Source organism: Alexandromys fortis, unplaced genomic scaffold, assembly GCF_014885135.2.
Source record: "Alexandromys fortis isolate MF-2015 unplaced genomic scaffold, M_Fortis_MF-2015_v1.1 scaffold_304, whole genome shotgun sequence".
Taxonomy (NCBI): domain Eukaryota; kingdom Metazoa; phylum Chordata; class Mammalia; order Rodentia; family Cricetidae; genus Alexandromys; species Alexandromys fortis.
Window position 1 is genome coordinate 761,656 of NW_026068173.1, and position 27,947 is coordinate 789,602.

At 50.0% G+C, this 27,947-nt stretch overlaps 3 protein-coding genes across 7 annotated transcripts in view; 2 read left to right on the forward strand and 1 right to left on the reverse strand.

Annotated features, from left to right (window-relative positions):
- Slc5a6 (solute carrier family 5 member 6) lies at positions 1–12,622 on the reverse strand. 3 transcript variants are annotated; one of them, XM_050128475.1, is made up of 18 exons: positions 11,992–12,622; positions 10,855–11,072; positions 7,681–7,751; positions 6,153–6,696; positions 5,828–5,893; positions 5,553–5,604; positions 4,947–5,014; positions 4,571–4,725; positions 4,206–4,346; positions 3,924–4,053; positions 3,379–3,467; positions 3,013–3,125; positions 2,686–2,753; positions 1,901–1,987; positions 1,604–1,785; positions 1,297–1,400; positions 960–1,075; positions 1–863 (listed from the first exon to the last, which is right to left on the reverse strand). In XM_050128475.1, exons 4-18 carry the CDS (start codon positions 6,543–6,545, stop codon positions 717–719), a joined length of 1,911 nt encoding a protein of 636 aa, XP_049984432.1. In that variant the 5' UTR covers positions 6,546–6,696; positions 7,681–7,751; positions 10,855–11,072; positions 11,992–12,622; the 3' UTR covers positions 1–716. The 3 variants fall into 3 exon arrangements, with proteins under 3 accessions (XP_049984432.1, XP_049984434.1, XP_049984433.1); XM_050128477.1 differs by lacking the exon at positions 11,992–12,622 and adding an exon at positions 11,418–11,719; XM_050128476.1 differs by lacking the exon at positions 11,992–12,622 and adding an exon at positions 11,237–11,360.
- Positions 11,843–17,382, forward strand: Atraid (all-trans retinoic acid induced differentiation factor). 2 transcript variants are annotated; one of them, XM_050128480.1, is made up of 7 exons: positions 11,843–11,996; positions 12,638–12,756; positions 15,388–15,459; positions 15,653–15,724; positions 15,957–16,078; positions 16,784–16,881; positions 17,052–17,382. In XM_050128480.1, exons 1-7 carry the CDS (start codon positions 11,898–11,900, stop codon positions 17,154–17,156), a joined length of 687 nt encoding a protein of 228 aa, XP_049984437.1. In that variant the 5' UTR covers positions 11,843–11,897; the 3' UTR covers positions 17,157–17,382. The 2 variants fall into 2 exon arrangements, with proteins under 2 accessions (XP_049984437.1, XP_049984435.1); XM_050128478.1 differs by having other exon boundaries at positions 17,104–17,382.
- The window catches only part of Cad (carbamoyl-phosphate synthetase 2, aspartate transcarbamylase, and dihydroorotase), a 22,421-nt gene continuing 11,729 nt past the window's right edge, over positions 17,256–27,947 (forward strand). For both annotated transcript variants that reach the window (XM_050128473.1, XM_050128474.1), the window contains exons 1-15: positions 17,256–17,805; positions 18,018–18,157; positions 20,924–21,053; positions 21,846–21,988; positions 22,089–22,230; positions 22,573–22,744; positions 22,930–23,115; positions 23,253–23,365; positions 23,634–23,779; positions 24,067–24,198; positions 24,330–24,563; positions 24,684–24,905; positions 25,058–25,246; positions 25,478–25,602; positions 25,729–25,859. In XM_050128473.1, coding sequence (XP_049984430.1) covers positions 17,256–17,805; positions 18,018–18,157; positions 20,924–21,053; positions 21,846–21,988; positions 22,089–22,230; positions 22,573–22,744; positions 22,930–23,115; positions 23,253–23,365; positions 23,634–23,779; positions 24,067–24,198; positions 24,330–24,563; positions 24,684–24,905; positions 25,058–25,246; positions 25,478–25,602; positions 25,729–25,859 — 2,755 coding nt within the window. The remainder of the gene's footprint in view (positions 17,806–18,017; positions 18,158–20,923; positions 21,054–21,845; positions 21,989–22,088; positions 22,231–22,572; positions 22,745–22,929; positions 23,116–23,252; positions 23,366–23,633; positions 23,780–24,066; positions 24,199–24,329; positions 24,564–24,683; positions 24,906–25,057; positions 25,247–25,477; positions 25,603–25,728; positions 25,860–27,947) is intronic.

The following is a 27,947-nucleotide window of genomic DNA, read 5'->3' on the forward strand; positions in this document are numbered from 1 at the left end:
CTAGGTCTAACAGCTATTTTATTCCCTAGGAACAAATGCATGAGGAAACTCCAAAATGAAACCGGCGCATAGACAACAGAGTGACACCAGGGTGGCCTGGCTTCAGAGTTCAGAGGATAGCACACCGCAGAAGGAACCCGGTGAGGACACCGTCTCTTAGGTACCACCAGAGGAGGGGTGAGGTCTGTGATGTAAAAACTTGCCCCCTCTACAAAGCAGATGTTACACAACTGTCCGAGACCCAGGACACCAAAGCCTCCCTCTGAAGAACTGAGGTAGGCAGGTAAGACTGTGAGGGGGCTTGAGTGTTACAGAAAATCTGAAATCACTTTCGGGTACCCACAAACGGCTGAGATAACCCAAGATGACTTGAGAGGGAGGGAATCGAAAGGTAGCCAAGAATTTCATGCTTAAGGTGTGGGACTGGTCAATCTTGCCAAATCAGGCCCCAGGGTGGTTGTAAGAAATATTATCCCTAGCCACCCGAAAGGACTCTGGTCATACTCAATCAAAAGTCATCCTTTTCTCTGTGGATTCATTTATTTCCCCCTCGTGATGTAATTCTGTATCCCTAAACCTGATCCTAAGGGTAGGACTGGCAAGGGATAAGGAAAAACCGTGTCTAGCCCTTGCATGCTGCGGCATCCACGGAGGCATGAACAAGGTCCTGCACTGTAAGTGGGCCATGGCTGCTGTCCTGCGGGGTGGACAGACTGTCACAGGGAGGTCTCCTGGACGATGCAGGTCGGGCTGCACGGCTGGTGGACGAGGCCGTCCTCAGCCACCCTCTCCTTATCCCTGCTGTCCTGCAGCACTCCATTCCTCATCTTCTCCGGAAACAGGGGGGGGACCACAGGGACATCCTGGGGGACAGGGAGTGCAGGTGATGGTAGACAAGGGCAGAGGGAGCATGGCGGGCACAAGAACGGGGAAAGGCTTCACGTAACAATGGATCTCACCTGGCTGTAGCTTCTCCAGCGAAGCCGCTTCTGGCAGGATAAGGGCAAGAGTGAGAGGAGCTTTGGCAACACTGGATAAATGGTGCCGGGGTTCAGGGTCCGGCCCCGCATTCCCCCTAAAGGCAAAGGTGCTTGTCAAGAGCCCTTCAGAGAACCGTAGAGCAGCACACTCTGCTGTCCCTGCACCAAGGTCCCAGTCCTCCAGCCCATTCTGATGTCAGCAGGGCAGACCGGCTGTTACTGACACTCAGTATCCCAAGGGCGGGGTCCCACCTTCCCCAGACTGAAAAGTCCCCCTCAGCCCCTCATTTTGCTGTGTGGTGGTTCCAGCCCTCACCGGTGAGCAGACTGACAATCAGGCCCACGACAATGACCGTGGTGGAGTTGTGCGCACTGTACCATAAATAGGACAGGGAGTAGAACCGCTGCAGTCCTGTGGGCCTGCGGGGAGAGGGTGAGGACAAGCATTTGGCAGGGCATTCTGGAGGCACTTCAAGCCCCCCCCCGCCCCCACCTACAAGGTCTCAGAACTCAACCTAACCCTGCTTATAGCTTATGGTAACCCATCCCTCAGCAAGGCCCCCATGAAATCCCTCAAAACTGAGCTTCACACCCAAGGAGAACGAGAGCAAGCCGCGCCTCACTTGGACAGGGTGGTAGAAGGCATCAGAGTAGTCATAGTGGTGATGGTCAAGTTGCTGGGCAGGAAGGAGCTGGACCCATTAACGGGAGGGGACGCCACAGAAGAGCTCATCTTGCTCACTATGCTCCCAATGCCGATCCAGAAGGCCATGGTGAGTCCAGTCAACAGGCCTACGATGGCACCCTGCCCAGAGACACAGCCAACTCTCTTGTCACAAGGCCCACCACAAACCTCCATACCAGCCCCCAACAGTCCAGTTCCATCCACATGCATGTCTGGGAAGCCAGGTGTCACTCACAAGAGGGTTGGCACACGGGAAGAACATCCCCAGGCAGAAAAGGCCCAGCAGTGGCCCTCCAACCATGCCAAAGATGCTGAGTGCTGCCTGGAGTCGATGGAGGGAGAAAAGAAAGCACAGGCTCAGAGACTTCAGCCTCAATGTCCTGTCAATCATCAGCTGATGGTTTCTTCAGGGAGGGAAGGGCTGTGGTGATGCACTTCGGGCTGAGGCTGAGCTCTAGGTCTCTCTGGGCCAACAACATCCTAGGAATGATGCTGGGCTTTTGCTCACTTGAGAGTCTGTTCTTAGTTAAAGGGCATCTATCCAAGGACAACGTATGGGACTGGCGAGATGGCTCAGGGGATAAAGGTGCTTGCTGCCAATGCTGACACCCGAGTTCCATGTTCAGGACCCACATGGCACAAGGAGAGAACCAACTCCCAAAAACTGTCCTCTGACCCCCACTTGAGCACTGGCACGCAAGTATCCACATACAATAAATGAATAAATGTATTTCTCTCTTCTTTTTTTTTTTTTGGGGGGGGGGGTGACAGGGCTTCCTTATGTAGCCCTGACTGTTCTGGAACTTACTCCATAGACCAGGCTAGCCTTGTACTCAAGAGAGCCGTCCACCTGCCTCTGCTTCCCAAGTGCTGGGATTCAAGGTGTGTGCCATCATGTCCAGCTTAAATGTAGTCATTTTTAAAGGCACATTCCATTACTCTCAGAACAGCTGTCTTCATTTCCTAGTTCAAACATATCCCCCCATCCCTGCTGAGAGCTTCTTCCTCTTGAGGTATTACCTGGAGCACTGATCCCAGATGAGAGGAAATATAGGCCATTCCCAGGCAAATCAGTCCATAGGCAAAGGCTGGGAAGACGCAGAGGGGAGGCAATGTGAGTCAGCAAGTAGAGGGATAACACACTCCAACCAAACTACCGCTCTGTACCCCAGTCCCAGGGCCTGCTGCTCTCCCCTGAAAGCCATACATGATGGCTGTGCGCTGCTGCACGAGGCATGTGCTGAGGCCAGGACAGAGTTAGAGAAGCAATCATCCGTAACTGATGACAGTGACCAGGGTGTATCTCAAAATGAACAAGACTTAAGATACATGGAAGAATAAGCCTACCAAGGCTTCGGGAAAGCAGGATGGCCCGGGTTTCAGTCATCTCAGGGAACCAAGGCTGAATTAGGTCCTCCATGGTGACAGTTGCCAGTGAATTGAATGCGGATGATATGGTGCTGCAGAGGAGGAAAAGACGAGCTGTGTCAGGTCCGAGAGCCAATGGAGGCAGAACTAAGGACTCCACAGAGGGTAAGAAACCACCCATCGATATGGAGCCCAGGCTACTGCAGAGGGGTCTGGAAAGCAAGACGTTTCTGATGGAGTGTAGGTGTGTTCACCTAGGTGACTGACACTGTCAACTGAAGCCTGCTTTGGGAGAGGCCATCCAAAACAGATGGGACTGGTCCAGCAGGGGCACTGCAGCAGTACCTGAGGGATCCACTGAAGAGGCAGGCGACAAAGAGCCCAGGCAGCCCCGGCGTGTCCTTCAGGAGGTCCATGACGAAATAGAGCACTAGCTGCAAGGAGAGCAGACATACTCAGAGAGAAGCCTGGGCGATCTTCCTTGAGCAGGGAGGAAAGAAGCCTGGGCGATCTTCCTTGAGCAGGGAGGAAAAGGGCTCGGAAGCGCAAACTCCACAGCCCACCCAGCCCGCCGCTGATGGCCAGTGTGACCACAGCATGCTGCCTCACACACCAAGCCCGTCTGCTACAGAAGGAGGTTGTTGGGAAGCTTAGATGAGAGCAGACAGGCAGCAGTTTCCAGTGAAGGCTGGCTGGCTGCCCACCCATCAGATGGGTGGGTACTGATTAGATCTGCTCAGGACTGGAGTCTGACACTAGACAGCTGGGATCTCAGGATGGAAAAACATATTCATCTATTTTTTTTTTTTTCAATTTAGCCACACAGGTTAATTTAGGGATCCAGACTGGCTTCGCATGAGCACAGGATGGAGCCAGAGAGGCCCTCTCACCTGGTCAGGTGCTGCTTGCTCTTGCTGGGGGCTCATAGTATATTTCTTATAATAGGCAAACATGACCAGACCAATGAGGGAGCTCATGCACAGGGACACTTGTTGGCAGGGGAACACCGCATAGCAGGAACTGCAAAAGATCAGTGCCAGAAGACAGAGATGACATTAACAGACACTGTTAGACGTGCCCTCCTGAACCTCCAGAAAGACCCCAACAAAGGGGATGGCACTCTGAATCTTGTCCCACCCCACTGCTCCCAGGGACCCCATCCCCGCACTTACAGAATAGCAGCTTTCTCTGAGCGGGAGCTGAGGTAGCGTTGCACCTGAGCCTGATTCACTCCATACAAGGACAGCATCATGAAAACCCCCCCAAAGGCCAAAGTCCAGAAAGTATGACGCACAAAGGGGTCAGGATCCAGCCTGCAACAGAGATACCCGGTCACTGCCACAGCCACCTCATCTCAGGTGTGCATCCAGGCAACGTCCAGGCCTCTACACCCATGATCACTTTCTCCCTCTGCAGTATGGACTGTCTGCCTATGGTGCTGCCAGCTTTCTCTCTGCTTACTAAAGGCCCGAGACCAGGCTGAAATGGACTCAGTCCGTAGACGCTACAGGTACCAGTCAAGGAAGCACAGACTTACTCAATCCCAGAGATGAGGCCATACTGGGAAGACACGTTCCATACATGACCCAAGCCGCCCACTCTGGCCGAGCCTACAATGATAACCACCAGCTGCCCTAGGAACATGACCAGCGTTTGGAACACATCTGTCCAAATGACAGCCTTGAGCCCACCCTACAAGAAAAAAAATATCACATCCGTCACAAATGCCAAATCAACCGGAGAGGGTGGACATCACACTACCAAGAAAGCCCTTGCATAACCCCTTAAACTGTTAGTCACTCCACCTTCTCCGCCTCACCCTGGAACTGCATCCCATTTCCTGTATCTCTTCACGCTGGCCCTTCTTTTCCTTCTCCCATCTTCCCACTGTCACCCAGGTTAACTGCAATTACCAGTGCAGTGTAGATGTTGCAGACGATTCCCAGGGCCAGGACCGACAGCCATAGATCAAATCCTGTCACTGAAAACAGATAAACGTCACAATCCTACTTCTGGTAGGTTTTCCAGAGCAGTCCTGGTGAGGATAGCTACTCAGATCATAGAGAGGAGCCAGCTGGGGTTGTCACATGACTTTAATCCCAGCATTCTGGAAGGCAGAGACAGGTAGATCTCTGGGAGTCTAGTGTGCTCTATCTATACAGCAAGCAGAGTGCCAGGACAGCCAGGAATACGTAGGGACTTGTCTCAAAAACAAAACAAAAACAACAACAACAAACAAAGAAAACCCATCACAACGTGGAAGCAATTGGTCATTAGAGGGGAAACAAATCATTTCTCAACACGAGGAAAAACATTTTCAGAGCTCCACCGAAATGCCGATTAACCATTTCAGGTGTGGCCTGGTAATGTTTGATCAGCTTTCGACCGAGGTGAAGGAAGTCTCCGTCTGCCCCTCGTAGAGACCAAAAGCCCTGTCCATGTATTAGTTCTCTCTAGCCCCTCCTAACGGCATTTCTCCAGTCTGCCAAGGCCGGAAGTCGGGGACCATGACTCCTCACCTGCATTGAGGGCCAAGGAAGGTGCGTAGAGAGCAACGCCCATGTAGATCACCTGTGGGAGATGGGAATGGTGTGAAGGGGAAGAGGTGGGGTGGAAAGACAGTGTCCCCAAGGCTTGGGCTTACTTCCCTCTAATGCCTCCCAAAACCTGTCATATCTACAGTGGCATTGGACAGGATGCCATCAGGGACTTGACCAACTAGTGACTCACAGGAATTTTAATCACAACTCTGAAGGCCTGAGTTCAGCCCCTCCCCTGCCCCAGGCCCACCTACCATCTGAAAGATGAAGGTCACAGTTCCAAGGATCCTCACTACTTTATTGAAGCGGAGCTCCAGGTACTAGATACAAGTACAAAGAATTTATGTGCCTTTTAAGGCATGGCATTTCGTGACTCCAACCCTCACAATATATAACCTCTTTCCTCAAGAGGCCTAGTAACACAAGGAAATATGCAGAACATATACTCTGGACCCCCTGGGCATGGCACTCTCCAACCCCCTCCCCCAGGAAGAAGAGCTACTTGGGGCAGTCATTCTTTGGTGGAGCCGAGTCACAATCTTAGGTACCCATCCCCTTCTCCATGCCTTTCCTGTTTACCTCATAGGCACTGGTCAGATGCAGGCGGTAGAAGACTGGGATGAAGATGTGAGCGGGGATCAGAAGTCCCAGGAAGTAGGAGCATCCCAGGAACCAATACTGGGTTCCGAATCGGTAGATCTCAGCTGGTGCCCCCAGGATGGCTACTGCTGACTGGAAGGTGGCCAGCAGGGACAGTGCCACGGGAAGGCAGCCCATTTTGCGGTCTGCCAGCAGCAACTCACCAACAGTATGACGGCCCCATCCACGGCAAGCATGATAGAGCCCAATGATGAGGGAGAGAAGGAGCAACAGGCCAAACACCACATAGTCCACGACAGAAAAGGAGGAAATAACCCTGCCGGTGTCTGTGGTTGTGTGGAAGGGAGCTGAGGTGCTCTCCCCTATACTCATCCTCTCTGTGCCCGTGTTTCAGGACTTGGTATTCCTGGGCTCAGAGCTGTCAGTTCACCGACGGAGCACGTATAGGCGAATGGCTCCGAGTTGGTTCCTGGCTCGGTTTCACAGCATTCCTCTTCCAGGCAGTGACACGGTCCAAGAGCAACTGGAAGAATCCATCTCTTAGTTAAGCCTACCCTGCCCTCATGGCTGCCCACCCACAGGCTGCTGACATGTCATGGCCAGACTCAGACTAGCCAGCCAGAGCACAGTGGTGAATGCCTGCAAGGTACAGGCGGGTTTGCTAGAGGTTAGGGAGGGAGGGGAGGAGGGAGGAAGCGGTAGAGTGAGACATAGGAGACAGTAACTTGGCCAGGACCTTTGCATGTACAGTTATGAAATTCAAGACCTTTCTTGGGTCTCCACCCGAGTAGTAAAATAAAAATCAACTCTAGCCTAATATTCTTCATATAATCCCTGCCTCCATTTGCGGGCACAGACCCAGTCACTACAATGTATTGAGCCAGCAGAGCCCAGCCTGGCGCCACAGCCCAGCAGGGAAGAAATGGGAAACCAATGACAGCAGGGTTTCCCCTATTCTCCTTGGCCTCAGTTCCACTTCTCATGACCCAGAGACCCAGAGGTGTCGTTCTCCGAACAACACCCCCCCACCCCCCACCCCCCCCCTGCAGCTCAGTCCAGCGAGCTCACCTCTCTGATGTCTCCAGCCCCATTCAGAACAGAAGGCTCACTACTCTGTACCCTTTTCTCTTTCGGGATTAAAGGCATGTGCCACCACTGCCCAGCTGTATCTCTTTATTAGCATCCCCAGTATCACTAGAGAAACCTACCTGTCGGCCTCAGCTCCTGCTAGACACACCCATCAAGGGTGGATCTGGTCAGAGTGATAAAATTAAAAAGTGAGACAGACAGGGGCCAGAGGGATGGTCAGTGGTTAAGAGTACTTGCTCTTGTGGAGAACCCACGTTCTAGTCTCAGCATCCACATGCAAGTTCACAGTCATCTATTACTCTAGTTCCAGGGGGTGTGATGCCCTCTGATTGCTTCTGTGGGCACCAGGTACACATGTGGAGCAGACATGCACACAGACAAGACACCCATATACATGATGCTAGGCTCAGACACATACCCGGAGAAGCAATCTCTGAGGCAGAGCTGCCTGGAGCGGCACTGAGGTAGAGGCCCTGATTCTGTAAGGAGCTGAGGAAAGAGCAAGAATTGGGGTCAGAGGAATGCATTTGTTGCTATCTGTTCTGGGCTCTTCAGGGAACCAAGCACTGTGCCCCCAAATGGCCCATATACCCTATGTCCGGCTCAACTCTAACAGATCCAGACTAGAGAGCAGAGAGCTCACATTCAGCAGCATTCTTAGATGGATTAGGCTCTCAGGCTAAATCTCTCTTGGCACCCTGTGTTCTAGACAGAGTTAGAAAGGAGTTGCCTAGAAGATGGGAAAGTTACTTTTCTAACTCTCTCACACAATCACCATTCTAATAATATGCCACAATCTTCTACAGAACAAAGATGGGATCACACTATTCCAAGTCAGCCACTCTTACAGCGCCCCCACTTCACACAGAAGCATTAAAGATCCAGACATTCAAGTAAACTTTTCTTTTCTTTTTTTTTTGGGGGGGGGGGAGTGGTTTTGAGACAGAGTGTCTCTGTAGCTTTGAAGCCTGTCCTGGAACTAGCTCTTGTAGACCAGGCTGGCCTCAAACTCACAGAGATCCGCCTGTCTCTGCCTCCTAAATGCTGGGATTAAAGGCGTGCGCCACCGCTGACCTGGCCATAACCTTTTCCTTTTTTCTATGTTTATGTATGCACGGGTGCATGTGAGCAAGTTTGCGAGCATGTAGAAACTCAGGTGTCTTCCTTGGTCTTCACACTTAGGTGGCAAGCCTTGACCTACTACTAAGCTATCTCCTGGGCCTCTCAAGCAACCCTCCTAAAACACAGCTAAGTAACTCTCAGAGGCAACATTAGAACACAGGCCTAAGGATCCCTCATCCATCCTGCTCTCCCAATGTCCATCCTCTTGTCTTGAAAAGCAATCCCTAAGCAGGGCAGTGGTGGCACATACCTTGGGGGGGGGGGGATGTAGATCCAGAGGCGGACCTCTGTGAGTTCAAGGTCAGCCTGGTCACAGAGCTAGTTCCAGGACGTTGAAACAAACACAAAATAAACAAAAAGCAATCCCCTAGAAGTACTTCTCAGGCCAGGCAGTGGTGCACACCTTTAATCCCAGCACCTGGGAGGTAGAGGCAGGCAGATCTCTGTGAGTTGAGGCCAGCCTGGTCTGCAAGAGCTAGTTCCAGGACAGGCTCCAAAAGCTACAGAGAAACCCTGTCTGGGGATGGGGGTGGGGTGGGAGACAAGAATCAAAAAAGCACTCCTCCTCGGTGTGGAAGTAACACTAGAGAATACTGCATATTTAGATAGCCTTACGCGATGACAGTTCACGTTCTCTGAATACCTGCTTTTGAGCCAGGAGTAAATAAAGTGCCTCTATGTCACCTGTCACCTGTCACAGACTTTTGACCCATCTGAGGAATCAGTCACACCTCAGATCCTATCTAGTACCTTCTAGTGCTAAATTCCTACCTTCGAGCAGCGTAAGGCAGGCTGGTACAAGGGACTTTTCCTAAACAGACTATAGCTCTATATCCTATCTAATACGTGCCAATAAATAAACTATAACTATATATCCTGTCTACTACGGGCCACTGGGCTAGAGACCCCACCTTCTAAAACTCAAACACCCTTCCTCAAGCCTCCTCCAATGGTGAGCAACAGGGTATTTCACCTGAAACACCCTCAGCATCTCTATACAAAACCAGTAAAGAACAGGTCTTGAGTCTCTATTGTAGGGGTTGGTGAGATGGTCCAGGGGTTCGGGGTTCTGACTTCTCTGTAGAGGACTCAAGTTTGGATATAAGTATCCACAGTAACAGCCTGAAACTACCGATAACTCCAGCTCTGTCGCTTCTGGGCTCCTCTCACTAGTACTCGTGGACAGACACACACACAGCACAAAACAGTAAAGAAACTGTTCACAGGTAATTCACCATGGTCCAACCTCACTATTCCCAAGACTAGAAAAGATCAAAGTGCTAACTGTAGTCAGTCAGTCATGGAAAAGTGCATAGATTTCAACCAATCTAGTGACAGATTAATACATCCTGCCTACCAGGAGATCAGGGCATCTTCTCCCACACTGTATTCAGATACTGCCTGGTTGACAAGGTGCACTACACACATGTTAAGGAAGGGTCTGAGCTTGGGCTACACGTTCTATATCACAATGCAATTCTCTAGATCAACAGTCCCAACAGGGCATGCTGGTTTAACCTAAGGATGCCCTGGGCCTTTGTATTTTGTAACACCTTGAGATTTCTCACTCCTTGGCAAGCAGTCACTACTATGAAAACGTCTTAGACAAGGTGGTGGCGCACGCTTTAATTCCAGCACTTGACAGGCAGAGGCAGACGGATCTCTGAGCTGGACATCAGGCTGGTCTACAGCGTGAGTCAGACAGGACAATCAGAGCTACACAGGAGGCAGAGACAGGTGTAGCTCTGAGTTTCAGGACAACCAGTGCTACACAGTGAGACCCTATCTCAAAATAAAAACACTGACTGGTTCCCTCTACTTCTGGAGTTTCTGAAAATTTTGTTTTTGTTTTGTTTTTCGAGACAGGGTTTTTCTGTATAGCTTTGGTGCCTGTCCTGGAACTAGCTCTCATAGTCCAGGCTGGCCTCCAACTCACAGAGATCTGCCTGCCACTGCCTCGGGAGTGCTGGGATTAAAGGTGTGCGCCACCACCACCCAGCTTCCTGACAAATTATTTGCATTAGGCACCTAGAATCCTCGAGGATGGAGGAAGAAGAAACTAAGCAGACAGGAAAATGCCAATCCAGTGACAGGCTTCAGTTCACACAATCCGATTCTAGGAAAAGAACAGTGGCCTTCTGAACACTCCACAGACACACCAATGGACATGTCTATCTCAGAGGGGTAGCCAGAAGAAAGCCAAGCTACTTTCCTAAGTCGGATTCTCATGTCATCTGGCGGTTTGTGGGTTTTGAAGTCCTGAACAAGCTAGCAAAGTGCAGGTCCACAGGGCTAAATCCTCACCGGCTTCCTTTGAAATGCGAATGCAAACGGCCACAGACGAGTCTTGGGTTTAAAATTCCTCAAGGTCTAAATAGTTTCTCACCAGCACAAAATATTTCAGCAGCTAAATGTATTAATAAATGTAAATTCAGGACTTCCAGGCAGATACCTGAAACAGGCAGGTTACCTGAAATGAACTCCAACTGTCTTTGGTGACCTCTTGAGGTGTCCTCATCAAAAGCAATAGCTGCCCTTTGGTGCGACGGGTTTCTCCCAGCGCCCTTCCAGACAGGACTCCTGCGGCTGCTACTACGCTGCAGAGCGCGCTACCTTGCCTTGCGACGGTGGTTCTGCCAGGACTACCAAAGTTCCTTCGTTCCTTCCGAAACCAGCATTGTTCTTTTCCTGGGAAGGCAAAAACATGAGTTAGGGAAGCGTCTTTCCCGCTCCACCACCTTGCCCGGGCTCCGGGGAACTACGCAACATTAAGGTGAAGGGTTCCCAGACTCGTGTCCTCCTGCCAGCGTTTGCCCTTCGCCCTCCGATACCCGCTCCTCCATCACCCATACCCTTTTTCGACTCAGTTTTCCCCTTCTCTCCACACGTGGCGAACCCACCACTTTGCGCTAGTATTTAAGACCTTTCCCCAAAGCCCACGCGGAGAGGCTCGCCCCTCGCCTCGCCCCGCCCCTGCCAGCTCCGCCTCTCTGCCCAATCCCTACCCAACATCCCCATCCCGGCCCAGCCCACCTGCGCGATTCCACACGTGGGTAGCTGGCCCTCAGGCCAGCCCGGCCCGGGCAGCGTCCGGCTTGGTGACAGCGGGACCCCGCCCCCCCTGCCCGCCCTGAGCGCCGCGCCGCCATGTTTACTAAGGGCGGATGGAGAGTCCCATTTGTCTGCATCGTGCTGAGGAAGCGTGCAGTAGACTCCAAGCAACTAAGCGGCGCCTGGGGAGGCCTGCGCTCCCGGAAGAATGGCGGGAGGGTGGGTCTGCCCGCCAGGAACAGGCACCGGGGAGCGCGGACATGAGCCCAGAAGACGGGGAGCAGCAGCCGCGCTCTGGCAAACCATGCCACGCCCCACGGCGCCAGCCGAGGAACTGATTAGGCCACGCCCCAGAGTGGCCGGGTTTGCAAAATTAGGCCCCGCCCCAAGGCTGAGATACCCGGAGGCGGGGCCTCGCGCTCGGCTCTCGCGAGCTGTCAAGAAGGTTGAAAGGAGTGGAAAATGGCGTCTCGCGAGCCAGGCAGTTCTGCGGGCTCGATACCTTGGGTTGCTACCCTGCTCCTGGCTGTGGGCGTGGAGAGGGCCCTGGCTCTACCTGAGGTACAGAAGAAAGCTGGTTTGAGATCTGGCTGAAGAAGGTTGCCGATCGTCAGCCTTGTGTCGCGCTCGCCCGCCGGTGGCTGTCCCAGCCGAAGCTCAGATTTCTCCCTTGAAGATTCCCTAGCCCTGTCCCAGCGGGGATCGTGCTCCCGAGTACTCTCGTAGCGCCGCCGGCCACTGGCACCTTCGCCCTGCCCACATTCAGAGACCTTTGAAATTTGATCTCCTTGCTTTTTGAATAACTTTAAATTGTACTTCCCACTCTAGAGTCCCCGGCTCCTCTGCCAGCTGTCCTTGCACGAATACCGTGCGTGCTGCAATGGCATGACTGAGTACTTTGTGTACCCGCGTGCAGCTCTTTAACACTTGCCAAAGCATGCCTGTCAGGTGGAGAAGTCTCTGGAAAGGACATAATATAGTCAAGTAATGATTCTCCTAGATGAGACCCTTCTTTCGAAAAGACTTGTATAGTGCACTGATTTGGTGCCCTGTGGTAGCCGAAGAAATGGGTTCTATTTACAAAATCCAGCTTTCTGCTCTGTGCCATAGGAATTGTGGAGAGAGTACTGACAACTAACCATTGATTCTTGTTTGTTCTTTTTCTTTCTGGAGTCTTAATAAGGTTTCTTTCTTTTCTACAGATATGCACCCAGTGTCCAGGAGGTGTGCAGAACACGTCCAGAGTAGCCGTTTACTGTGAGAATACATCGGAGTCAATGCAAGCCCGATGCTGCCTGAATCAGAAGGGCACCATCTTGGGGTGAGGGAGGAGAAGACATCCTTGGATACTCACAAAAGTTCACAGACTAGTCTAAGTCTACCGTCTTGCCTAACTGACTTTGGGGATAAATACCGGCACCTAACTGGAGACGTCTAATGCTTGATTGTAAAACGTTTAAATTGGTTGTAGTATTATTCGATAGGTAAAAGATCTCCCCCCCCCCCCGATGACAATAGTTCTTGCCATTTTATAGACTTGTGTGGCATCATTTAAAAATAGCTTTGTTTTTGTTGTTTGTTTCTGAGACAGGGTTTCACTGTTAAGCTCTGGCTGTCCTGGAACTCACAGAGATCCATCTGCCTCTGCCACCACCACTAGGCTTAAAAATAGTTTTATTATAACTCTTTGGATTATTTTTTACTAAAATACATTTACAATTTTCTTTCTTTTTTCTTTTTTTTTAGTCAGGGTTTCTTTGTGTATCTCTGGAGCCTGTCCTGGAACTCGCTCTGTAGACCAGGCTGGCCTCGAATCACAGAGATCCACCTGCCTCTGCCTCCCAAGTGTTGGCTTTCAAGGTGTGTGCCACCACTGCCTGGCACAATTTTCTTAATTTTTTTATTTTGTGTGTGTGTCTGGGTGCATGCACTTGAGTGCAGGTGCTGAAAGAGTTCAGAGGCTTTGGGTCCTCTGCAGCTGGTGGGATAAGCAGCTGTGAGATGTCCAACATGGGCACTAGGAACTGAACTCGGTTCTCTGCAGGATGGATACTCATGCTTATCTGCTAAGCCATCTCTCCAGTCCTTAGTTTTCTTTTGTCTTTTTGTTATAGCTGTTCTGGGTACTAGGTAATGAGCCTAGGACCTTGTGCATGCTATCCAAGCTACCTTTTTTGGTTTAGCTTTTCTTTTTTTTTTTTTTTTAATTATTTATTTATTATGTATATAGTATTCTCCTGCATGTATGCCTGCCTGCCAGGAGAGGGCACCAGACCTCATTACAGATGGTTGTGAGCCACCATGTGGTTGCTGGGAATTGAACTCAGGACCTATGAAAGAGCAGCCTGTGCTCCTAACCTCTGAGTCATCTCTCCAGCCCCCTTTTCTTTTCTTTGGCACAGGATCTTCCTATATAGCTCTGCCCAGGGCATTGTGCATGCTAGACAAGCTATCTTTTTTTTGTTGTTCTTTTCTTTTCTTTGGGACAGGGTCTTCCTATACAGCCCTGTACTTACTGTATAGCACAGCATGGCCTCAAAGTCACATCATTTCTGCATCAGCCTCCCAAGTACTGGGGTTACGGAGTGAGCCATCATACTGACTCCTTTCAGCATTTCATTTTGACACGTGATCTCACTGAATTGCCTACATAACCTTGAACTTGTGATCCTCCTGCCTCAGCTTCCTGAGTAGCAAGGATTACAGGTAGCTTGCACCACCAGGCCAGAAACTAAGTTATATATTTTATAATGTTATGATTTTGTACTTCATGGGCACTCAGTAAATGAAAATAATGTGTTGAAGTTCTTTTTTGTTTGGTTGATTTTTTTGAGACAGGGCTTCTCTGTATAGTCCCGACTGTCCTGGAACTCATTCTGCAGACCATTCTGGCCTTGAACTTAGAGATTTGCCTCTCTTTGCTTTGGAGTGCTGGGACTAAAGGCTAGAAGTCTTTAATGTATAGAAGTTTATAGTTGTCTCTGATAGGAAATATAGTTGTGAAAAACTTAAGTGATTTGCTTTTTTTGTTTTGTTTTTTTCTTTCATTTAAAACCTCTGTGGCTGGGCTTGGTATTTGTAATTTCAGCACTTTGGAGGAGGATCAAGAATTCAAGGTGGGCTAAGAGGTAGTGAAGCACGCCTTTAATCCCACCCAGCACTCGGGAAGCTGTGCAAGGCCAGCCTGATCTACAGAGCAAGTTCCAGGCCAGCCAGGTATTACAGAGAAACCCAAAGTCACCCTTAGCTACTTAGTGAATTTGAGGCTAGCTTGGGTTACATTGAGACCTTGTCTGAAAAAGAAATCATCTCTGTGGGATGCTGACGGGAATGCTGCGCTCCGTGGTTCTTGTCTCTCACCCCAGCATTTGAAAAGCTGAGGCAGGAGGATTGTCACAGGTTGAGACCAGCTTGGGATGCAGAGTGAGACCCTGTCTCAGAACAAAAGAAAATCTCTGTAGTGTGGTGGTTGTGGCTGTGGCTTGGTGATCAAGTGCCTCACACACGCAAGACCCTGGGTTTAATCCCCAGCAAGGGCAACAAAAGCCTCTGGGTCTGAGACTCACAGGATAGGAGCTACTAACCCTGAAGAAAATAACACCAAGTTTCTTCCAATATTTGCACAGTGCATAGCTATACTGGCTAGAACTGTGATTGCAATGTTCTGTATCAGTACTGATCAGCACTGGAGCCACAATGTCATACCTGTTTGTAGTCTTTCTTGTGAGAATGCATTTGAATTTTAGGGAAATTACAATGTCGACATATGTAGCTAGCGCTAACTAGACTGGATAATACACGATTACAATGTCTCCTACCATAGTACTTCTCTTATAGTTCTGAACATAGTGTTGTTCCGTCAGTATTGGATTAAGTGGGGTGTGTGCACAAATACTAACCTTGCTAGGCGTGGAAAAGAGACATAGTTACACTAATCACTTTGTTTCTTCAGGCTAGATCTCCAGAACTGTTCCCTGAAGGATCCTGGTCCAAACTTTTTTCATGCTTCAACTGCTGTTATCATGTAAGCATTTAGGTACTTTCCTAATATGGTGATGGGAAAGTCTTTGGGGATAACTCTTAAAAGGGGTAGATTAATATTAGCATCTAAACCTGTATAACTGAGGGTGAGGGTTGGACTAATAGCCCAGGAAAGCATGTATAAGTGTTAATAGCATGCTGTTCTCAGCAGAACACTAACACTGTGTGCTTTGCAGAGACCTTCAAGCAAATCCTCTCAAGGAAGACTTGACCAACACCTTCCGTAGCTTTACCCAGCTCCAGACTCTGTGAGTAATAGACTGGGAAGAGGGAATCATAGATCTTAATTGTTAGTCAACATCGGAGCTGCTGTTGCTACTGTGTGTGTGTGTGTGTGTGTGTGTGTGTGTGTGTGCATAGATGCTTGAGTGAGCTCATATGCACATGTGTATGTGTGTTGCTGGTGAATGTTTGTTCAGCTACTGAGTTACACCCTAAACTCTTTGGCTGTGTGTTTATGATCATGTGTGCTGTCTTCAGGATATTACCACCAGATGTCACCTGTCCTGGAGGTATTAATGCCTGGGAAAGTATTACCTCTTTCACGGACAAGCAAATTTGCCAAGGGCAGAAGGACCTTTGCAATAGCACTGGAAGCCCAGGTATGCTGTGGAATGGCCATCTCACTGGCAAGTCCTTTTCCTTCTTTCTAAGGTGACGTCATTCTCTGCTTTAGAAGAATAAAGATGCTAAGTGCCTTTCTGTTTGGAGTTCTCTATTCCCCTATAAAAGTTTTAATTATTTTTTTTTAAGATTTAATTATATATCATGTATACAGTGTTCTGCCTGCACACCAGAAGAGGGCACCAGATCTCATTACAGATGGGTGTGAGCCACCATGTGGTTGCTGGGAATTGAACTCAGGACCTCTGGAAGAGCAGCCAGTGCTCTTAACTGCTGAGCCATCTCTCCAGCCCAACGTTTTAATTATTATTGTTAGTGATATAGTCTGATTATTTATGATCTTCTATTTTTTTGTTTGTTTTTGTTTTTATTTTCTGAAGCAGAGTCTCTATTCCTAGCTGATCTGGAACTTGTGTAAACAGATTGGCCTTCAGTTCACAGAGATCTGCCTGCCCCTGCCTCCCAAATGCTGGGATTTGGGCATCTGCCACCATGCCCAGCTTTTTTCTCTACTTTTGACCTAGAAATAATAAAAGATCTAAGCAGATATTTGAGAGAAATACCTAATGAGATTCAGTGATACCCTCCCCTCCCTGTAGCATGCTTCTGAGATCAGGGAGACTGGCTTGTCAGGGTCACATGGCCTTAGACTCCAGTGACGCTTGTTTTCCTCTGGCTCCCAGAAATGTGTCCTGAGAATGGATCTTGTGCACCTGAAGGTCCTGGCCTTTCGCAGTGCGTTTGTGCTGATGGTTTTCACGGATACAAGTGTATGAGGCAGGTAAGGAACTGGACCCTTTAGAAATAGAGGGATGCATTTGGCAAGAACCTCTCAGAAAGAGACAAGGGAATGCCGAGATGAGGGGATGCATGGCGGAGAAAAACTAGGTGGCGGAAAGTGACCCTGCATATACTGCTGTGACTGTTTGTTTGTCTGTTTGCTAATCGCAGGGTTCCTTTTCACTACTTATGTTCTTTGGCATTCTGGGATCCACCACGCTAGCCATCTCTGTTCTACTTTGGGGAACCCAGCGCCGAAAGGCCAAGGCTTCATGAACCACACAGGGCTTCCTGCTCACCTGAGATCACCCTGATCGTGACAAACATGACTGGCCAGGGGGCGGATCCTGCTCAAAGCTGAAGCGGCCATTGATAATGAAGGAAGGTGTCAAATTGCACCACCTCGGAGTGATGGACCCTCGGTTCAGGAGTGGACGAGTACTTGTTTGTATTATTGACTACAATAAACACCTTTTCCCCATTGTTTTAGGGACTAGCGCCATACCTTCGCGTGTTTCTTGCTTGAGGGGCTGGTTTGGGACGGTCGGGTTTCTCGGGTCTCCAGGGTTTTGCTTGGTGCTCGGTGTGATGCTGAGGACCCACCCCATGGTCCCGCCCCTTACGTGCCCGGCCCCGCCCATCACGCTACCGGCTGCCTGCGCCGTCGCAGTCGTGCTTCTGCTCAGTACGATTAGGGCTCCCGCCTGCCGCGCCCGCCTGCTCTCCAGCGCTCCGCGCAGCGAGCCACGTGGACCAACTCCGGCGCGCGGTGTTCGCTTGGTTCCAGTGAGGCTCGCCGCGCCTCTCGCGTCTCTGTGCTCGCCGGGTCTCAGCTCCGACCCCATGGCGGCCCTGGTGTTGGAGGACGGGTCGGTGCTGCAGGGCCGGCCCTTTGGGGCCGCTGTGTCGACTGCTGGGGAAGTGGGTAAGCAAGCCCGGGCGGGCTGCCGACCTCATCCCACTCTGCTTAACCTGTCCACCCCTCCTGCACACTCCTCTCCCCGATGCGATGGCCGCAGCCCCAGCTCCCTTTCACCACTCACGGCCGAAGCAGTCATCTCCTCCGGGATTTGCTGTGCTCGGGGCAGTGTTCTGAAGGCTGCCTTTGCCAGAACTCAGTCCTGCCTCTTTCTTCAGTGTTTCAGACCGGCATGGTCGGCTACCCAGAGGCCCTCACTGACCCTTCGTACAAAGCTCAGATCTTAGTGCTAACGTACCCTCTCATCGGCAACTACGGCATTCCCTCAGATGAAGAGGACGAGTTCGGCCTGAGCAAGGTAGTCACACCCAGTGCTTTCTCTACATCCCTTCTCAGATCAGAAGTTAACGGTGAAGTGACACACTGCTAGACATCCTAGAGGAAAGAGCGGAAAGCACTAAGGCGGCCGTGGTTACAGGGCTTTTAGGGGACCTTGAAAGGCAGAGCTGGATACCGCAGAGCCTCCAGGTGGTACCCCCTTTCAGAGTCTTGTGTGAGGTAAAGGCACGGGCCACAGGAAATGGCAAAGGGCTTATGGGAGTAGTTATCCAAATGAAATGCAAGGGGTGCGGTTTTTCTAGTTATTTCATAAGAACCAATAAAGGTTTTAAAAATTTTTTAGTAGCAGTCATAGGGGCAAACAAAACCCTTTAGATAGTCTTCCTAATGCGATGGCCCTTTAATACAGCTCCTTACGTCTTGGTGACCCCCGACCATAAAGTTATTTTCATTGCTACTTCATAACGGTAACTTTGCTACTGGTGTGAATTGTAATGTAAACATCTGATATTTCCAATGGTCATAGGCGACTGCTGTAAAAAGGCCGTTTGGCCTGGGGGTCGTGACCCACAGGTTGAGAGCCACTGCTTTAGGATCCTGTAAGTTGGTAAGAAACTGGAAACCAGGGTTGTACCCCTTCTAGTACCAGTCATTGCCAGTTCATCTACATCCGTGACACTAATCACTGTCTGGACTCCGGGCATTGCTTCATTTTCTGCTTCTCAATAGTATTTATTTTTAGATAGCAAATTCAAATTTCAGCCAGCAGGTCTACAAGAGCTAGTTCCAGGACAGGCTCCAAAGCTGCAGATTTCCTCCTGTCGTGAGGTACAAATGTTAACACGATCATTATGATAATAATAGAAATCACCATAGACTAGATACAGTATTTCATAAAATTTGCTTAATCCCTGATCCCAGTCTTATGGCGTCTTCCTATCGAAGCCTGGCTGACCTGGAATTCCCGGAGATCTACCTGCCTCTGTCTCCCAAGTCTTGACATTTGATACTATACCAAACCTTCAATCTTTTCCTCCTCTTAAAATTATTTTTATATTTTTTTGTTTTTGGAAATATGATACTCTATACTAGGCTGACTTCAAACTCAGGGATCTCTCCTGCCTTTGCCTCCTGAGTGCTGGTACTAAAGACATGTGCAGCCACCACCTGGCTAATTCTTATTTTTGGAAGCCTGCCCTGAATAAGGGCGCACTAATTGTTATTCCTGCAAGTTTTTCATCATAAGCCACTGCGTACCTGCTTTTTAATTTTCATCTTAGTATCTTATGAATTTGGTTAACATGTGAATTGTCAGAAATTTAGACCCCGAGGTCTCCTACAGCCCAATGCATTTGCTGTGTCTGAAGCTGTGTACATGGGTCAGTCCGCCTACCCTGGGGAGGGCTGCAGCTCAGGTTGACCTTTGAACTCAGAACCCTCCCACCTTACCTTCCCCTGGTGCTGAGATTGCAGGTGCGGGGGCAAGTACATCATCCTCATCATCACTAAAGACCAGGGTCTCTGTGAGGCCCACACTGCCTTCAAGCTTGCAGATGGTTGTCTCGGCAGTGCTGGGATTGCAAATACCAGTATGTTGCCTTTAAATACAACTTTTCACTTAGCTTGTTCTCAAGACAAGATCTTGCTAATTCATACCACTCCCTCCCTGGAGTCTTTCTTTTTGAGACTGTGTTTCCCAGGCTAGCCTGGTACTCACTATTGTTAAGCCATACTGACCTCCAACGGTCGGCAATTTTCTGCCTTGTCCCCCCGCAAGCTCCAGGAATGGGATTATAGACACATGCCACCAGCCTGTCTTGAATGTCGTTTAATCCCTCCCACAAAAACTTACCAGGTCAGGTATGGCATCTACTCACTTAGTCCCAGTGCTGGGAAGGTAGAGGCAGGCTAGCTCTACATAGCCCATCTCGGGCCAGCCTGGACTATGTAGTGAGACCTTGATTCCAAACAAAGTATCCTTTTTAATTTACTATAATGTACTTCTTTTGAGTAATAATTTGGTTATCTTTTTAAAATTATAATCTGAAATGAAATGATAAAATACATCATATCTGTCTGGTATTATACCCTGTAACTTTTTTTAAATTTGTTTGTTTGAGACAGGGTTTCTCAGTGTAGCCCTGACTGCCCAGGCTGCCCTGGAACTCACTCTGTAGACTAGGTTAGTCTCCAAATCAGTGATCCAATTAAAGGCGTGCAGCACCACACCTGGGAAGCTTTGTTCTATTGTAATGTTCTGTGCGAATATCTTTTTATAGTTGTATTTTATTTATGTTTTAATAAATAAAGCTTGCGGAAAGAGCAGAAGGGCAAAGCTAAACCTCTGGAGGTCAGGGAATGGTGGCGCACACCTTTAATCCAAAGATATGGGAAACAGGCAGATGGATCTCTGTGAGTTCAAGATCAATGCTGAAACAAATCCAGGTGGTGGTGGCGGCTCACGCTTTTAATCCCACACCAGTCTGTGTCAGGTGCATGTACACATTCCTGACACATTGGAAACAGAAGGAAGAAGTGGAAGGGGTTCCATCTTTGAAGGAAGCTAACGTACAGTGGATATGCAGGAGTCGGGTGCTCACAGGGAAGACTTGTAAACTCGCTTTTGGACGAGGGAAAGTACCATTCTCTGTTCCTTGGGCACTCTGGGCCCTTGTTCAGGACTACCTGTGAAAGCAGGAAGGGATGACAGACTGTCGTGTGGGGCTGAGCGGACAATGTCGGGCGTTGTCCTGGACTCCTCACTGTCTCCTCTTCCCATCTGTAGTGGTTTGAATCCTCAGAGATCCACGTGGCAGGACTGGTGGTGGGTGAATGCTGTCCCACGCCCAGCCACTGGAGTGCCACCTGCACCCTGCATGAGTGGCTGCAACGGCATGGCATCCCCGGCCTGCAAGGTATGATCAGCATGCACTGGGATGTCTGGGTGCAGGGCAGTGGGCCTAGCTGGAAAGAAACAGGCTTCTGAAATCTGTTAGTTCCCGAGTCTAAGGTTGCAAGACAAAATGTGCAAAGTTTAGATTAAAGAAGAATCCAAACTATTGCTTAGAAGGAAAAATTCTAAAGAAAGCAAACGTAGCTCCTGGTTTGCCTGTTTAAGTCCGACTCTCAGCAGATTTTTACACGGTTACATTGCATTTGGCTAGTGCATGTCTGAAAGGCAGCTCTGCTCCCTGCGGTATCCTCAGTGGATAGCTGCTGATGTGTAAAATGCAATCTGTAGATCCTGTAACTAGTTCATGAAAACAAACTATTCTTCCTTAAGAGAATTAATTGTGTAGTCTCCCCTTTTCTCCCTTTTGGTGGGGGAGAGTGTTGGTTTTGAGCTTTTGAGACAAGGGTATATGTAGCTCAGGCTTGACTCAAAGGCTATGTATGACCAAGATGACCTTGAACACTCGACCCTCCTGCCACTTCCCAAGGGCCAGTGTTACCGGCTGCACCACTACAGCTTATGTTCTTGCTCCTATAGTGTCGCTGAGCCTTTTCGTTTTTCTCTAGAAGTTATTTTCAATAATTAGATCGCTCTAGATCGTGGTTCGACTTGGGCGTGCTATTCTGGGCGGGGTCACCTCGTGGCAGTGTCCCTCCAGCAGCCCATGGGTTTGACTTAGGGCTGTGGAGCGGGAGTGTTCCTGGACGCCTGCCCTCCCTGGTGTCTGTCATCTGAGGCTGTGCTGTTTTGATAGGAGTGGACACTCGGGAGCTGACTAAAAAGTTACGGGAACAAGGGTCTCTACTGGGGAAGCTGGTCCAGAGTGGGACAGAGCCTTCAGCCCTGCCATTTGTGGACCCCAATGCCAGGCCCCTGGCACCAGAGGTCTCTATTAAGGTACAGAGGAGGTGCCCACGAGTGGGGTAAACTCAAGGTTTGGTGTGGGCATGTCTTCACTTGCCGATCTGTGGCCGCCAACTGTTGTTCTTTTCCTCAGACTCCACGGGTATTCAATGCAGGGGGTGCCCCTCGGATCTTCGCTCTGGACTGTGGCCTCAAGTACAATCAGATCCGATGTCTCTGCCAGCTTGGGGCTGAGGTTACTGTGGTACCGTGGAACCACGAATTAGACAGCCAGAGTGAGTATCTGGGGCCTTGCAGACCAGCAGCTTTTGTCAGGGCGGGAGAGCTGTCCCTCAGAACAGGTGGTGAAAGTCAGTGTGAGTTGTAGGAAGGAAAGCAGAAACCAGGGGCTCCATTTTCATGGTCAAGTGTGTGTGGGAGAGATCTATTATTTTAATTATGGGGGGGGGCACAAGTGTGTGCCATAAAGCCTTAAGAAGTCAGGTTTCTCATGGGTTCTGGGAATCGAACTCAGGTCATCAGGCTTGCACAGTTGGTGCTTTTATCTGCTGAGTCATCTCGTCAGCCCTCGGTGTCTCTGAAATCCCATTTATGACCACCTTTTCTGCCCGTTCCAGAATACGATGGTCTCTTCCTAAGTAATGGACCTGGTGATCCTGCCTCTTATCCTGGTGTGGTATCCACACTGAACCGCGTCTTGTCTGAGCCCAATCCCCGACCTGTGTTTGGAATCTGCCTTGGACACCAGCTGTTGGCTTTAGCCATTGGGGCCAAAACTTACAAAATGAGGTGGGGCTTGGGAGAGTAGGAGCCAGCACTTGGGACATAATCGAGGAGCGCATTGTCTTGAGAGCTGGGGGTTACTGGTGTGGAAACTGGCGTCGAGCTGTCGGGAGCAATGAGAACTGAAAGGGCCGAGTTTGCTTTAGTCAGAAGAGGGTGGTGAGAGCGGTTGACTCTGTCCCATTCTCTAGGTATGGAAACCGAGGCCACAACCAGCCCTGTTTATTGGTGGGCACCGGGCGCTGCTTTCTGACGTCCCAGAATCACGGGTTTGCTGTGGATACAGACTCACTGCCAGCAGGCTGGGCTCCTCTCTTCACCAACGCCAATGACTGTTCCAATGAAGGCATTGTACACGACAGCCTGCCCTTTTTCAGGTGAGTGTGGGGGTGCGTGGGGCGACAAGGGGCCGTGAAGATAGGCAAAGAAAGCCCAGCCATGGACCTCGGTCCTGGAGGCTGCCATAACCATAGCCGTGACGTCAGAGGTTTCTGTCATTCAATCTCTTTGACAGTGTCCAGTTTCACCCAGAGCACCGCGCTGGCCCTTCAGATATGGAACTGCTTTTTGATATATTTCTAGAAACTGTGAGAGAAGCTGTAGCTGGGAACCCCGGGGGCCAGACAGGTAAGGCGCTTTGTAGAACCAGGATGTGGACTTAAGAACGGGGCTAGTGTTCCGGACAAGCCCGAGATGGACTTATTCTAAAGGCTGTGTTTGGGAAGGAGGAAGAGAAACAACCCCGGGCAGTTTGTGCTGCCTCTGTCAAAAGGATCTCCAGAGGTAGAGGTCCTGGGCTCCTCTCAGGCCTCTCTGCTTTTTTTCTGGAACGGGGGTTCAATCTGCATGCAAGGCCCACTCTCTTGGCATTCAATGACTTTGTTTGCGTTCACAGTTAGAGAGCGGTTGGCGCAGCGCCTCTGTCCCCCTGAGCTTCCCATTCCTGGTTCTGGGCTTCCACCACCACGGAAGGTTCTGATCCTAGGCTCCGGGGGCCTCTCCATTGGCCAAGCTGGAGAATTTGACTACTCGGGCTCTCAGGTAAAGTGTGGCTATCACCTCCCATCCGGATGTGCGACCCATGGAGTCATAAGGAGAAGGACAAAGGCCTGGGCACTGTTAGCAGGGATGAATTGGCCCAGGGAGGTCTGCGTGCATCCAGATGGATGAGGTTGTGAAGGACAGAAGTCCCTTACTAAGGACTGGAGTACGAGGGAGGGAGGGAGGAAGGGAGGGAGGGAGGGAGGGAGGGAGGGAGGGAGGAAAATGCTGGCCTAAGGCTTCAGTCGTCTGTCGAGGAGGCTGATAGGCCATTTTTGTCCTGTCAGGCAATTAAAGCCCTGAAGGAGGAAAACATCCAGACATTGCTGATCAACCCCAACATTGCCACAGTGCAGACCTCTCAGGGGCTGGCAGACAAGGTCTATTTCCTTCCCATAACACCTCACTATGTAACCCAGGTATGGCTCAGATAAGGGTGGCTGGAAGAGGGGACTCTTGATGGGCAAGAGGTTTCACTGGTACCTACAGGGTCCTAAACTGCTTTGATCTACTCTCCCCTAATGGTTTGGATTCCTACCTCCTGCCTCAGGTGATCCGTAACGAACGCCCAGATGGTGTCTTACTGACTTTTGGGGGCCAAACAGCCCTGAACTGTGGTGTGGAGCTGACCAAAGCTGGGGTACTAGCTCGGTATGGGGTCCGGGTGTTAGGTACACCCGTGGAAACCATTGAACTGACGGAGGACCGACGAGCCTTTGCTGCCAGGATGGCTGAGATCGGAGAGCACGTAGCCCCCAGCGAAGCGGCAAATTCTCTTGAGCAGGTTTGTGAGGTGGTGGGTAAAGAGTGACGTCATTTCCTCTGCATCTTATTTCCTTTGGTTCCAGGAGCCCTCTGGGCAATAGCAAATGACTTGTTGGTTCATGTCCTCTGTTCACGGCAGGCTCAGGCAGCTGCTGAGAGACTGGGCTACCCTGTGCTGGTGCGTGCAGCCTTTGCCCTGGGCGGTCTCGGCTCTGGCTTCGCTTCCACCAAAGAGGAGCTGTCAGCTCTTGTGGCCCCAGCTTTCGCCCATACCAGCCAGGTGCTGATAGACAAGTCTCTGAAGGGCTGGAAGGAGATTGAATATGAGGTGGTGAGAGACGCCTATGGCAACTGTGTAACGGTGAGTGATGGGGCGCAGGGTGGCCCAGGCGTTCTGAACTCCTGGAAGAGCAGAATCTAGAGTAGTCTAGCCCCAGTCATAGCCGGACCTGGGGATGCAGCCTCCTGGTTCTTTTGACTTCCTTCGTTGGTGACCTCCATCCCCCTTCGTAGGTATGTAACATGGAGAACTTAGACCCCCTGGGCATTCACACTGGTGAGTCTATCGTGGTGGCTCCCAGCCAGACCCTGAATGATAGAGAGTACCAACTTCTGCGACGGACGGCTATCAAGGTCACCCAGCACCTGGGGATTGTTGGGGAATGCAATGTGCAGTACGCCTTGAACCCGGAGTCTGAGCAGGTGAGCCTGTGAAGTTATACCGCACCATTGTATCTTTGTCTTTGGGCCTTGAGGTTAAGAGGTTTGTTGGTCCCGCCCATCCTACACTGAAGCCTGGATCTTGGTTAGGGTTGGAGCTTGGGGAGGGCCCTTTCACTCCAACCCTATTGGGGATACGGTCATCTTTCATTTTTGAGCACTTTTCTAGGTCAGGTACCAATGACTTATTCTCTCTGTTCTCCCCGTTGGCAGTATTACATCATTGAAGTAAATGCCAGGCTCTCCCGCAGCTCTGCCCTGGCCAGTAAGGCCACAGGCTATCCTCTAGCCTACGTGGCAGCCAAGCTAGCCTTGGGCATTCCCCTGCCAGAGCTCAGGTATAAGGTGGTGTCAGGGAGGGGGGACTTGAAAGCATTCAGAAGACAGGAACTGCGAGAGTGACGAGATGCTCACCCTGCATTTCCTTCTCTGTCTGTCTGGCACCCCAACTTCCTGATGCTCAGGAACTCTGTTACGGGGGGAACAGCAGCATTTGAGCCCAGCCTGGACTACTGTGTGGTAAAGATTCCTCGATGGGACCTCAGCAAGTTCCTGCGTGTCAGTACAAAGATTGGGAGCTGTATGAAGAGTGTTGGTGAGTGTTGCACCCCTGGGGCCCTGTAGAACCAAGATGCTGGCATTACATCATTGTATATGCTAGACCAGTGGCTCGCAGCCTTCCTAAAGCTGCAACCCTTCCGTACAATTCCTCATGCTGTGGAGACCCCCAACCTTAAAATGATCTCAGTGCTACTTCATAACTGTAATTTTGCTACTGTTATGAATCATAATGTAAATATCTGAATGCAGAATGAATATCGGATATGTGATCCCCAAAAGGATCACAACCCAGAGGTTGAGAACCACTGGTCTAGAATGTCAGTGATGTCTAGTGTGGCCTGAATTTCCCCTGCTCCTTTATTGATAGTAGCTTAGAAATAATGGTTTCAGAGTTAATGGGTTTCAGGTTGGATGGATGGTCATTGTCAGGAGCAGGATCAGACTCACCTGGAAACCTGTGTTGGGATAGTCCCTAGGGTCTTCTTCTGTCTTCTTTAACAACCGTGTAAATGGAGAGGCCACAGGAAGAAAGTGACCTGGTTGAAGGCTCACAAAGGAGCAGTGTGAACAACCAGGTCCTGTGAGGCCATCGTTCACTACTCCCCTTATCCTTGCGACTGGTCCCCTAGATGCACCTTCATCCGCATGGCATCTTCTCCATGGCCCCATCGTTAGGTTGATAAATGCAGGGGAGAATTACTCTTGCTTTCCTGTGAGTCCTTGTTTATTTTTTAGGTATTTATTTTATCTGCATGTGACTGTTTTTCCTGCATATTTATATGTGCCTCAGAACATATCGGGTCCCCTGGAACAGATGGTTGTGAGCCACCATGTGTGTGCTGGGAACTGAACTCGGAACCTCTGGAAAAGTGACAAGTGCTCTTAACTGCCCAGCCATCTCTCCAGCCCCGATCCTACTTAATTTTTATAATTCGACAGTATTGTATTTGTGTGTGTGATATCTGTGAGGGTGGCATGTGCATGCCACAGTGTGGATGTGTGAGTCGGTTCTTTCCTTCCACCTTCTCGTGAGTTCTGGGAATTGAACTCCGGTCGCCAGGCCCAGGTGGGAAGCTGCTCTCAGTGATCCTTTCTAAACGGTAGTCAGCATGGTGCTAGCCATTCTCAGCCTAGCTCCTCCTCTGCCGCTTGATAAAGTGGACTTTTTAAAAATGTAATTGGCTATGGGAGGATTCAGAGAATCCACCTGTTATCCAAATCCAATCCCGCTGTTATCCAAACTCTTTAATATTCTAAAGGATGAGACATTCCAGATGGTGCCATCATGGGATGAATAAAGCAAGCCAGAGAGCTGGGCAACCATCAGAGGTTCCAGCTATTGCTTTCAACTGCAACAAGTTCCAGCATGTACAATGAAGTTTTGTCTTAACAGAGTGTTAAGATCAGAGCAAGACAGCACTAGTTACCTTTAGCACTTGGGAGGGTTAGAGAGGAGGATTGTAAGTTCAAGGCCAGCTTGGGCTACATAGTAAGTTCTGGGCCAGCCTAACCTGTGAGAGTGACACCCTATCTCAAAAACAAAACAAAAAGCCCTCGGATTGTTTTAGAGCCTTGTGTGACAGTCAGGACCACGCAGTGGTGAAGGGGGCTGGGACCTAAGTGCTGGTATGCTCTGAGGTGTCCCTGCGGTGGCCCCATCTCAGGTGAGCATGCACATGCCCTCGCTCGCGGGCCACCTGATTTGGAGAGTCTCCATTTGGAGTGGGAGTGGCTTTTGAACAAGTAAGTCAGCTCAGATATTATTTCAGAATTTTTAGAAATCCTACAAGGCTGCCAAGATGTTCCTTCTGGAGATGAATTTCTGTTATATGAAAATTATAATAAACATGGGACTGGAGCCATAATTAAATTATGGTTAAAATAAATGGATTGGAAATAGGACAATCAAAGATTGCGTCCCAGCTGAAACTTTGAAATGTCTTACACTCCTCCGGTCTTCTTGAAATGCCATCTTCCTGCTTACTCCTTATAAGTTTGTGTTTTTGTCTTTTTGAGAGGCGCTGGCCCTGCACTGTCCCCTCTGTAGATGAGGTTGGCCTGGTGTTCACTATGTAGCCCAGATACTGTCTCCAAACTTTTGGCAATCCTTCTGCTTGAGTCT